Consider the following 12,350-nt stretch of genomic DNA (forward strand, 5'->3'; position numbering starts at 1 on the left):
CAGATGAAACAAGGAGTCCAGCAAAGTACAGCAGGCAGGTGGAGTGTTTCAATCATATTTTACTCTTCATTAGGTAGTTCATTTGAGTGTTCATATTACAAAATTAGCTGCCATGACCCACAGGTATATGGGACTTCAGGAAAGCTGTCCTTCAAAAGAGCACAAACTAATAATTCCTTTTAAGGAAGATCTTTGTGAAACAATACTGCATTAATCTTAATCGTTAAAGCTAAATAATGCTAAGATTTCACATAATCTACATTAGTTTTGGTTTTAAATTAATTTTACCAACCATTATAAAATTAATGCATTTGCATGTATCAGGTTACAGACTTTTGCATTTAAAATCAGTGTGAAGTATCCCATGCTGGAACAAGAATTCTTAAGCACTTGCTGTTTCAACAGCAGCTCATTGTTATTGCCTCAGAACAAACTTTACACAAATTATTGAACAACAACAACAAAAAAAAGCAAGAGTGTTTCCCCACAAAACTGTAAAAAATCTGTTACAAGCAACAATAAAATGCCTTCTAGACAGGAAGCATTTATAAAATGCAGAGCTCTCTCAGATAGCAAAGTGTTTGCACAGGGGCATTCACTTCCTTCCCCCCGTTTATACTCAAAACCCAGAAATGACCGTTAACCAGATAAAGAGGATACACATCCTCTGAAACATTCTTACTTGTTTGGGGAAATTGGCAATTGCACAGATACTTCACTGAATCTAGCTTCTTGCTGAAGTGAACTAGGCGGCAGCCGCTTAGACTAGGAGAGAAGTATTTGAGGCAAATTTGTACAGTTAAAAATATTCAAGGAAAGCTAGTTGAAGCTGCTAACTCACCATGCAGTCACTCCTGAAGAAACACCACGCTTACATTACAAACTTCACATTGTATTAAGCTTGCAGCATTCAAAACTACAAGTAGGAAACAGTATTCGTGTATGCCATTCCCTGACATCTAACCAATCTATGTGTTTTACACATACGCCAATCAAGCCCACAGATGATCTAATACTGTTTCAGTCCCTTGTTGGTAAAAACAAAAAGAAAAATCACTTCTACGGGGTGTAAATCCCTGAAGTTTCCATACTGTGTATGGAAGGCTCTAAGTTTTGTGGCTTTACAAGCTTGATGCAAATAAATGCACACTAAATGATTATGGTGCAGTTTTCTTCCCCTTAATTTAAGAAGTCTCCCCCCTCCCTCCCAACAACTCCCAAAGCAAAGTTTAAAACCAAAGCATTGATATGTTACCAGCGTACGTGGACAGATTTACAATCTTCTGTTTTTAAAGAACAAATGACAAAAAGCATTCAGGAATATTGCATTTTTTTAAACAGACACGTAGCAAAAATTTTAACCACCTGGAATAAAACTGCCAAGACAAAGCTCTCTACATACACCTGCATGTTGCCATAGTACTCAAAAAAGCAACACCAATGCATGGAGCATTTCTCTTAATGGCTACTAGTGTTCAAAGAAGTGTAAGATTATGGAGTTAACTACATCTTTGTACCCTGTGAAATAAAATTCTGCAGGTGGCACAAAGACAGGTTTCCCACAATGGATTCACATAGCTTTCACTTTGATTTGCTTCATCTTCATCTGCTTCTTCTCTAGTTTCTTCTGCTCACGCCGCAAAGCAGCTTCCTGTAGGAAAGAATACAGAGACCTGAGTGAACATCAATGTTCTCTTCAAAGAGGAAGCTAATCATTTCAGAAGAGGAAAACAAGACAGACAATCTCCTCTAAGCATAGGAGTTGGCTCCCCACTGACAGCCTTCACGTGGTTCAGAAAGCAAGAAAATAAAGCATGAAAGTTGTCTGCTTTCTAGCACAGTAAGAAGTGGAAGCTGACCACCCTACTGGTAGGCCTATGAGCAGCCCTGGAGATACAAGAGAAATCTGCAAGTAGCTCATAACCATGTGAAAACCCATTTCACCTCTAGCCGACGCTGTTTTTCTGGATCTTCCTCGTTCATGATTCGCTCCTTCTCTGCCCGTTTTTTCTCCTCTCGACGGGACTGGGCAGCCTCCTGTCTTTGCACGTGAGTCAATTTAAGGAAATTCTCTTCCACTCGAGCCCTGTTCTTATCAGCTTTTTGTTTACCCTTTTCACAGAGAAAAGAAGTTCAGTTAATACAGATTCCCCATACAATAAGATTCCCCATGAGCAAAAGGCAGTATCTGTGGCAGTTACATTAGGAACATAAGACTCCCAACCTTAAGATTAAAGATCCAATGGTAGCTTTTGAAATTGCATACAATATTCAGGAGAGAGGAAAGAATACACTGGTTACCTCTCTGTTCAGACGGAACTTCTTTGCTTTGTCAATAGAGTAAATAACCATGCTCATCAGAGGCAGCAAAGACTCCATATCCTTTGGGGAAGTGTTGCCTGAACCAGGCACTGAAAAACAGAGTTCCTCAAATTAATTCAGAGAGATTGACAGGCTTCTTCTATTAGCTCTAATACTCCTTCCTTATTGCTCAAAATGTTCATGAAAGATGCTCTTATCCTCCTCTTTAAAAAGGACTTAACTAACTGAAAGAGGTGTTTCACTTTGGAGATTCACTTCAGATTCTTCACAGTGGCAGGCACATTTCTCCCACACAATCCTTCTTAGTTTAATCAGTACAGAATGTACATTTGATGGTTGAATTCTGGCCTCTGACATTAACTTCCCTTGGAGCTATGGCCTTGAATTTCTAAGAAAAATTCAAATGTAGACTCTCAGACTGTTTTTTATTGAAAGAGCGCTAAACAGGAAACTCTGTGTAACCACATACTGCAGGGAATGGCATAAAAGCAAGCCATCTTCCAGTGGTGACCTAATGGGACCACCAGTAGAGATAAAACGATGCATCTCCTGCAATTCTAAATGTTGGATTTACAAGTATTTTCAAGAGTAAAGTGTCTCCTGGGGATCATACTTTCTCTAATTGTGCTAGGCAGTTATAAGCAGCAGTCAGGAATTTAACTTGCTTCATGATAGCCTGTGCTGAGTTCAGGCTGGATATGATCTGTAAGTAGCAGGATTCAGTACTGCATTTTCACCACTATATGCCGCTCGGTCGCCAGTGTTACTATTGCCTTTTGTTTACCGGTTAATCAATCAGTGATCCTGTTTACATGCACTGCAGTCATTAGTAATACATTGCTTTCCACGTGTGACTTGCACAAATAGAATGTAACACCCCCATCATACATGTCGCATACACACACACACTAGTTCTCTTACCATTAAATGTAAACAAAAGTGTCTTTTTAGTTTCGGGCAGTTTTGTAAGCTGACCCTCCCTGGAAGGAAAGAAGAGTGGTTGGAATGTGTAAAGAAAACATACGGGCATATGAAATACAGAACATTGTTAGGGAGAATCTTGTCAAGAACCAAGAGACACTTGCAAACTACTCATAAGAGTAAAATAAACAAGATTAAAAACCTTGCTCTACCCCAATTTTAAGTCAAACTATTCAGATTCCTGAGGTGTTTATTCATCCAAAAAAAAAAAAAAAAAACCCTAAAAACCCACCATTAATGTAAAAACATACCAACAGCAACAACCAGTCAGTGACTGTCAGAGGTCATCTGCTTGAAACACAATTATATGAACTTCGGTGACAAAAAAAAAAAAAAAAAAAAAAAGAAAAGGAATTTTCAAAAAAGACTTAAGTCTTGACTGCCCCCCCAAAAAGCACAGTACTCTGATGTAACAAAATCAGACCTACATATTACAGAGCCTAGGCAATTTCAGTACAAGGTATATAGACTGCTTTATGATTAAATTTAAGTGTACTTTTTTTGGCAGTTTCATATTTTTATATGGATCATTTATTCATATGCCTGTGATCACAATACACCCTTACACAAGCCTACATGTTAATTCACATGATAGGATAGATCACCCACGACTTGGCAATTCTGAAGCAGCAGCAGCCAAAAGCACCTCAAAACTAGGAGGCTTAAAGAAACAGAATCAATATTGCATCTGTGTATTTCTAGAACACAGCTGAGAATCAAAGAGAACAAAAGCACCTAAGCTACGGATTCAACAGCAGAATGTTTAATCCCATCAGTAGGAAAGGGCAAGCAACCTTGATTTTTTTTAATACTGCAGACTTTTGAGCAAACCCAGTTTGCAATGCATTTGGATAGCATTCTGAACCAATGTATTTTTTTCAAACACTACTTCACATCCTGCAGTGTTATTTCTTGGCTCTTCAACTCTAACATGCTGTATCCCTTTAGCAGGATTGCTCATTTTTTTCCATGCAGCTGTGTACACTAACTGCCAGATGTTATTTGAGATTCGGAACTGCCCAAACTACAGAATAACTAGCACGCAAACATAAATATTAAGGCAACGCAGCACCTTGATCCTCTAAATTTATCAGCATTTGGAAACATCAGGACTGTATTCAGCTGTTTCACCTTTGCACCCAATTTCCCTTTGGGCACGTTCCAGCAGGTCACACACTGCAAACAAGTTTGTCAGCCTAGACTTTGCTTAGTGCTACAGTACCAACTGTAAGGAGAGATCTAGTGTTATACATACTCTTGCATAAGTTTTGGACCGGAGAACTGGTCCGAGAATTGGACGGACTCAATCTTGTCAGCGTAGTGCGTGAGGAAATGTACCATCTGAAAGAGAAGCTGGAGTTAGTTTCTCCTCTCAATGAGTTTTCATCAGCCTGCCCACTCCTGTCGGTTTGCCCGACTGTCCATATATCACTCAGAAAACTGTTGTGCTCAGCTTGCCGCAATGACACTGAAGTTTAAACTGGCAATTTTTTTTAAATCAGCTTTTGCTAGAGAGGGCCTCAGTGCATGGAGTTAACATGAGCAACTCAGAGATATTAGATACATAACTCTTATTTGGGATTTGCCACTTCATTTCATAATCAACCTCAACTTTGAGGACCTGCAGATACACCTTCAACACCCTCCTCCAAATTGGCTGTTGGAGCTAACTTCTAGGCTTCAAAAGGCAGTTTTAAGTCCTCAGTTCAGACCAACAATTGCTAAGTGGAACAAATAAAAGTAGTCACAGTTGTACCCCTCTTCTACCATCCCTTAAGTTTCCTTTGGGTCTTCATTTCTGTAGATCTCACCAAGACTATTTGGCTCTCCTGTTGTGATTTTTTTTTACATTAAATATTTGAAAAAGCTCTAACTTTTAAGTGTCATGGCCACCAAGGAAGATTTTCACTAATTCATTCAAGATTACCTTTGCGTCCATCATTCCCTCTGTGACCTCCCCCATCTCCGACAAGATAGCCAGCGAATCTGGAAGCCCATATTTTGCACCAGACTTGGGTTTATCACTGCAGAACTCACTCTATTGCAAAGAGAGGAAGGAGAAAGAAAAAAAAGTCTTAAGCATTTAAGTATCTTATCGGACTGAACAGTTCTGGCACAATGGGACCCCTAAATAGTACCTGATAAGAAGCAGTAAACATACAATAACTCAGTTTGACTGGGGCCATTTCAAGCATAAAGAAAGCATGCAACATCAATGCATGTAGTTTGTCTTTAACTTAGTATGCCTCCCTTGACAGTGAATGCTTTGGGGAAAATGAAGAACAGTTGTAATACATCCATGCTGGAATGGTCAAAGTAGATTAATACACCTTGCTTATACTGCTTGATAATATAAAAAACTGGCATCCTACCAACTACACTTTCATGCTGTTATTTGAGACAAGTAATCTTGTCTCACACTTTGGTATGTTTTCTTGATTTTACATTATGTAAAAATGGACAACAGAGGCCCAGACTTTCCATATTACATGTCATTGTTGATTTTTCACTCCTCAGCAAAACCATTTGTGCAAATTGTGAGGATACACACAAGTCTCATTTGGCCTTATGATATACTTCAACCTCCATCTAAGTGAACTATACACGGAAAGGAAGAGGTTAGTTGCTTTCGATTGCCTCTTCTCCCACAGTTCTGGCACCAGCTGGCTAGCACTTCAGATATTCGATAGCATTAGACTTTCATCCATTAGGTGAAAATATCTTCTCCCCCCAGACTAATTCCAGTAGGTCAGTCACAAGTTTTCAGCTGTTCCCAACAATATAACCTAGAGATGAGAGGTTCTTATATCTATCGAATATCATTATTTGTTTTCCTATTATTCCAATTTGAATACACATACCAGGTCCTGCATCTCTTTCTGAAGTCGCACCAGTGCTTTTCTTGTTCCAACAGCAAACACATAGGTGTCCATATCTTCATCATTCATTGTTACTTTTATTTGCTGTGGAACAAAATGGTATTAGCTTCGATCAGAATTATTGGATGAACTCTGCCTTCCGACTACTGGCCAAATGGAGACCCGTGTCTTTTATGAAGGAAGTGCTTCTGCTACTTCAAAGCTTATCTGAAGTTTTCATTCGTCTTTCATAACCACAAAGAACAAAGTCTAAGTGAGACAATACACAGCTAAGATAAAGGTTGCTAAATTAGAACTTCTTAGTATATCTTAGAAACATAAATTAGCTTTTAAATTTGAGTACTCAATTCAGCATTCCAGTATAATGCTGTATCGTAATAACAGTGAGTAGAATAGCAGTTGCAAGACTCATTTGCAGCACAGATATCCACTGTTTGTGAGCCCACATCTAAATTATATATTTTTATGGAAGTATACATATATGGAAAAGTATTCACAGAGCATGCATCCACTGTTCTCCAAAACATATCAGCTTTTTGCATTTATGGAGATAGAGATTCCTGTTATCCCCAAGAGCAAGGCACCAGGCAAAAGGTAGCGTTACGAGATGTCCACGTGCAGACCAGCATATGCACTGACCAGCTCTATTCAGACAGATGAAACAGAGGGACAATCATTAAGTATTTCAGATCATAAAACTATGTTTTATCAAGACCATGTGATAGACTGTTTACAAGACCGCTGTCATCAGCAGTTTGCATTCTGGAGACAAAAGAAATATGAATGATTCTTGCAGATTGTTGCAACAGATACTGAACTGGAAGATGTGGAATATGGTAGAAAGACACCCAGCAGCTCACTTGGGGATTACAAGAACAATCAAAAGCAGCAGGGCAGAACTGAAGAAATGCAGCAGCTTAGCTGAGTACATACCACTTGGTCACAAGCTGGCCTCATCATGCGGGCAAGAACATTCAGTAGGTCTTGTCTCTTGAGAAACTAAAAACACAAATTTATAAACACAGAAAAAGATTGCTAAATATACATGAGGTGCAGCAGTTCGTTAGCACATAGCAAGGGGGACTAAGGAAAAATGGAGCCTGTTCTCCTCTCTTCTGTTTTCTATGCTCATTCCCTAAGCATTCAGTATTACACCCTTCTGGTGGCAGAACACTGGGCCATACAGATCTTTAGTGTGACCATTTTTCCATTTATGTGCGCATATTCAGAATCCTGCCCCCGAACCTGAGGAAGGGTAGAGCCGGGACTCCTTGTTGTTCACACTGAAACGGAAAAGCTTCTGGAACTTGAATATTGGCCAGAGGTAAACAGTGCTACAAACTCACTCATCCTTACCTTTAGCTGGATAAGCATTCCTTCACAGCACACCCTGCCAGAGCACCATAAGTTATATATGTGTTCATTTTCTTGATTTAGTTTCCCAGTGCTCGTAGCTTCTTTATTAGTGCCATCATCCCCTGAAGAAAACAATAGTGAAAGGTAACTGCAGTCTAACAATCACATATTTAAATACCAAAGTAGCATCAACAGGCTTAGAACTCAGTTGTTCCTAGATTACTTCTGTATCACCATGAGGCTCCTGAATAACTTGTACTACAACATCATAATCTTTTTTCAGCACTGGAAGACTGCATATTATTTATCTACACGCAGAGCTGTCATTAGTATTAACATGAACTTGCATGGAAAAGGTTACTCTACTTTATAGGCTACATGAAGATTTAAAACCAGTTCTGTTCAAATAAGCTAAAGTGGAGCCTAGGCATTATGGAACTTACCAACAAGAGCAAAGTTGCTTTCTAGCAGCTCCCTGTGAGTATTGAACCATGCCTGAGCCAGACGGTTGTTTTTGTTCTTCCCAATGATGTAATTCATGATGTAAGCAAGAAGACCTGTTACCATTAGAATCTCCATATAATAACTCTCCCAGCTGTTTTGAAGGTGAGCAGGGACCTATGGTTAAGTGATTGGAGATTGTTTTGTATTGAATGAGTGGATTCCATATGCACAAACTATTTTGGAAAACACAGTACTGCAAAAGCTTCATACCAAATACAACAATAAGCTTCTCAAAGGCCACGGACAGAGCTAAGTCTACATAATGCATTTGGCTTTACTGGCATACAGTAATCATACTGGAAACAACTGATAATAGCATTCCCAAAATACCTGGCTAGTATGAACAAAATATTTCTGTCTTGCAAGCAAGCTGGTGCTAGCATTCATCCCTCAGAATAGTCAACAGCCCAGCATTTCAACTCAACTGACTGATTATTCGGGTTTCATGCCTTACCAGTCACAGCATTATCTGATCATAGCATAACTTATATTGAAGCCTAAAGCAATACCCAATGTCCAAGAGCATTTTCAGAATATCACTAGGAGCCACAGAATGCATGGGGAAACCCTGCCTCATCTTGCTATTTTCAGAGAACCATGATGAAATACTTAGCAGTTCTACTAACTCCACATAACCCTTCAGTCGTAAATGTATGCAAACTTTCATTTCTATTGCCAAGGTCAGCCATGACACTTAAAAAGAGATTTTATGTAGAATAAAAAAGGCAGGCCTTAAGCACCTGGACCATTCTGTAAAAGCCTCTTTTGGGAGGCAAAAGTAAGATGTGACAGGGTGAAGAGACTGGCTTCAAAAAAGAATCAGAGACATCCATTTCTGATCAGAAGCTTTAGATCACAGACAAGCTAAAAATACACTGTTTAAGTGTTATTGTAAGCATATCAGTGTAACCTCTTCTTTACATAGGGACGAACCCCCAGATCTATATTTTTTCCTGGATTAAATGAAGCTCATCACTACAGCTCCTTCACTTCTCCCTCATGCTCATGACTAAGAGGCGCTATGTCATAAAATGCTTTGGCCAAAACTGTTTCAAAATCTGTGTTTTAGTGGAGCATTTCCTGATCTGTATTCAAATCAACAGTTCTTGGTTTGAACAGAACACAGCATGGATCCAAGGACAGAAGTTCTAGAAACTTAAAATATATATAAATAGCAAGTTCTTCAGGACAGATTCTCTCTTACTCTATGTTTGTACAACAATGACCATATTGTCATGCTGCCATAAAGAAGTAAGCAATGAAGTACGGAACAGAGAATCAAAATTTATACCTACATTAACTATTGTTATGGGGTCTTTACTCTTGCTAGGAGATGAATCTGGTTTCTCTTCATAGCCTTCAAACTCCTCATCATCGTATGGTTCACTCTCAGTGTCTCCTTCCTAAAGGACAAAGTCATAAGCAGCATGAAAAACCAAAAGCCTAGTAATCAAAATCCAAAAAGATAAGGTAAGAAAGTAAGGTGCAGATACACCATTAAGGAAATGAGGCATTACCTGTGCATCTGCATCCTCAAAGTCTTCCTGATTCTCATCCTGACCTTCAAGTTCTACAGTGGCTTCTTCTTCATCATCTTCTGTAGTGATGATCCTCTGAGGAGACTCTGTGACTGCATCTTCAGTAACATCTTCAAATTCAGCAAAGTCATTATCATCATACTCCATAATGTCATCTCCATCCTCAAATTCATCATATTTTGCCAACGAAAAACTCCATGGGATGAACAGGACAGCAAGGAAAACATATAAACTCTTCATTTTCACTGCAAAAAACCCAAAACATTGCAAAAAATCCTTATGCCAGAAGATGTAATTTCTGTTGCATCAAAGCTCCAGTAATGCCCAACTTCCAAGAACAAATTCACAGCACCATCAGAGGTCAGATCAAAGAGAAAAAATCCTGCCCGAGTTTGCAGTCTTCAGTATAAAGAAAGTGAATACACTTACAAGAAAAAATAAAATAAGAATTAAAAATAAAATACAAAATATTAAAAATAAAAAAATAAAACTTTGAAAGTGATGTGCTAGACTCTTCTGTTTGCAGCAGGAGCAGCTGAGACAACAGCAAATTTACATTTGGCTAAGTTGTTCAGATAAGCAAGTTCTAGAAATAGAGATGTTCTGCTATAAAAATGACTCTCCAGTAGCATCTCTCAGTCAGTTAATGAGTTGCCAACAGCCTTCTGATCTGACTCATTTCAAACAGCACACACTGTGCCTGTGGTTGTTATTGATTAGCAATTAGACACTGTCGGATCAATGAATGTGTTACAATAGCAGTAAATCTCAAAATGCAATTAATCCATTAACTTTCAACAGCAATGTTCCAGTTGCCTCTGCTAGTTTAAAACGGCTAATCTTTGATCATTTCTAAACTGCATGCTGAGTATCAGGTCCCACTAACACTATTTCTGTTTAGAGCTAGAGATCTTTTGTTCTAAGATCTACAAAAAAAAGGAAGAGGAGCGATGCTGCCCTGCAATGCAGCCTCGTCCCCCAAACAGAGTAAACTGGGGCTCCTGAGTCTGAAGTTCTGTCCCCAGATCTGCCACTAGCCCACAGTGACAGTTTGTCAGGTAAGTTCACATATTTTTTGCCCCTAGCTTCCTCCTTTTTTTCTGCTTAATCTCAAAACAGTCCAGTCTCCTAGTCAGATTGTACATCACCTACAATAACAAGGTCTAAACCGAGGGCCTCAAAGAGCAGAAATAACCTTACAGCTGCATTTCACAAATATCTACGGAGGATCAGCTGCATCAGACTTGGCAGCAAGACTCACTCCCTCTCACAGGCAGAGCTGAGTGGGAACTTGAATGTTAATGAAATTATTTTCTTACATACCTGAAATAGAAACAATTTGTTTCCAAATTAGACCAAGTCTCCTCTGAATACCATATGCAGTGAACCTACTGCTAAGAATGACAAAAATGGCTAAAATAAATGCCTTCATCACTTTTCATTCTAGCAACAATCTGAACAAAACATGTTCACAAGAACATATAACCAAGATGGAAAGCACAGCAAGGCAGAGCCCAGAAATTTAGCACATTATTTTGGGTATGCCACAATTTTATGCAAATGTGAAGGGGAGAAAAAGAAAAAAAAACACTATTTGCATGATGACGGAATTTCCATCTAGACGATAATAACACCTGGGTAGAGCCACCTGCTCAGCCAAACCCCCAAGAGTTTCAGAATCGGTATTTCAAGACTGTTTGAATATATCCTGTCGCAAAAATAAAAAAGCCTCCATAAAACCTTATGCTAAACAAACACCTGCAGCTGCTTACAAAGAGATAGTTGAACCACAGACTTGGGTGAAAAGGAGAATATATTCCCGACAGAGCCGTCTTTGTTACAGGACAGAAGGGTTTTGAGCACAAACGGCTCCAAGCAGCAGAATATGCTTTGGCAGGCCCTCCGCCGCGCACACGCCACCTACTTCCCTGGCAAGAGGAGCCAGCTCAGCCGCTGACCTCCGCGCGGGAAAGGAGAGGCGCCGGCCCGGCCCCCCGCGAGCCCCGGGGGGAGCCCCCACAGGGCCCTGCCGGGACCCCCGCGCCTCGGCAGCCTGGAGGACACCCACGCGCCGGTGCTGCTCCGCGTCCCGCCGCCGCCGCCACGCAGCCCGTCCTGCCGCCGGCTCCTGGCACCCGCCTGCGGGCTCGGCTCCTGGCGGGGACGTAAGTCAAGGTTAGACGGGCTAAAATTAGCTCCCCGCGGTGCCCTCTGCCGCCCCACGGCCCAGCCCCGAACACCTGCCCGCAGCCCCACGCCTCGCCCGGCCCGGCGCTCCCGCCCCCCGCGGGCCCCGCCCGGCCCGGCGCCCCCAGCGCCACCCCCCCTCCGCTCACGGGGGCACCGCGGGCGGCCGGGACCCGGCGCGGAGGGGTGAGGCCCGGCCCTGCCTTGCTCTGCCCCGCCGCGGGGCCGACGCCGCCCTAGGGGAGGCGGGAGCGGGGCGCCCGGGGCCCGGCAGGCGCGGGGCGGCCCCGCCGGGAGCGCGGGGCCCGCGTTACCTGAGTCACGCGCCGCTGCCGCCACCACGCCTGGCCCTCGCTCAGCGCCCGCTGCCGCCGCCGCCGCCGCAAGCGGCGCAGCCTGCGTGCTTTGCGTAGCGCGGCGCATGCGCACTGGAGCGCCGGAGGGCTGGCCCGCAGCACCCGCGCTGTGGGCACACGGGGCAGGGGACGTGTGTGTGTACACGGCCGGGGGTGCGCACACGGGGGGCTGCACAGACACACAGCATGGCCCCCTCCCCGCGCCGAGCCCCGGCAGCCTCCGCCAC

General features: G+C 42.0%; 1 protein-coding gene across 6 annotated transcripts; it reads right to left on the reverse strand.

Moving 5' to 3' along the window:
• Positions 1-41: 41 nt before the first annotated feature.
• Positions 42-12,308, reverse strand: CCDC47 (coiled-coil domain containing 47). 6 transcript variants are annotated; one of them, XM_064524571.1, is made up of 14 exons: positions 12,082-12,198; positions 11,649-11,734; positions 9,560-9,825; positions 9,338-9,445; positions 7,982-8,156; positions 7,539-7,660; positions 7,116-7,181; positions 6,165-6,266; positions 5,231-5,341; positions 4,559-4,644; positions 3,244-3,302; positions 2,302-2,411; positions 1,945-2,112; positions 42-1,651 (listed from the first exon to the last, which is right to left on the reverse strand). In XM_064524571.1, exons 3-14 carry the CDS (start codon positions 9,818-9,820, stop codon positions 1,571-1,573), a joined length of 1,449 nt encoding a protein of 482 aa, XP_064380641.1. In that variant the 5' UTR covers positions 9,821-9,825; positions 11,649-11,734; positions 12,082-12,198; the 3' UTR covers positions 42-1,570. The 6 variants fall into 6 exon arrangements, with proteins under 6 accessions (XP_064380641.1, XP_064380643.1, XP_064380638.1 ...); XM_064524573.1 differs by lacking the exon at positions 12,082-12,198 and adding an exon at positions 11,821-11,838; XM_064524568.1 differs by lacking the exon at positions 11,649-11,734 and having other exon boundaries at positions 12,082-12,308.
• Between the last annotated feature and the right edge of the window lie 42 nt (positions 12,309-12,350).

Source organism: Dromaius novaehollandiae, chromosome 22, assembly GCF_036370855.1.
Source record: "Dromaius novaehollandiae isolate bDroNov1 chromosome 22, bDroNov1.hap1, whole genome shotgun sequence".
NCBI lineage: Eukaryota > Metazoa > Chordata > Aves > Casuariiformes > Dromaiidae > Dromaius > Dromaius novaehollandiae.

What these genes read in the sequence shown, in the direction of transcription:
- CCDC47 (XM_064524568.1), bottom strand. Translation starts at nt 12,190, where the DNA reads ATGCGCCGCGCTACGCAAAGCACGCAGGCTGCGCCGCTTGCGGCGGCG. An exon ending in ACCCCATAACAATAGTTAAT is followed by an intron (nt 8,157 to 9,337) that starts GTAGGTATAAAT and finishes ACTTAACCATAG; the next exon opens with GTCCCTGCTCACCTTCAAAA. An exon ending in GGCCAGCTTGTGACCAAGTG is followed by an intron (nt 6,267 to 7,115) that starts GTATGTACTCAG and finishes TTTGTTCCACAG; the next exon opens with CAAATAAAAGTAACAATGAA.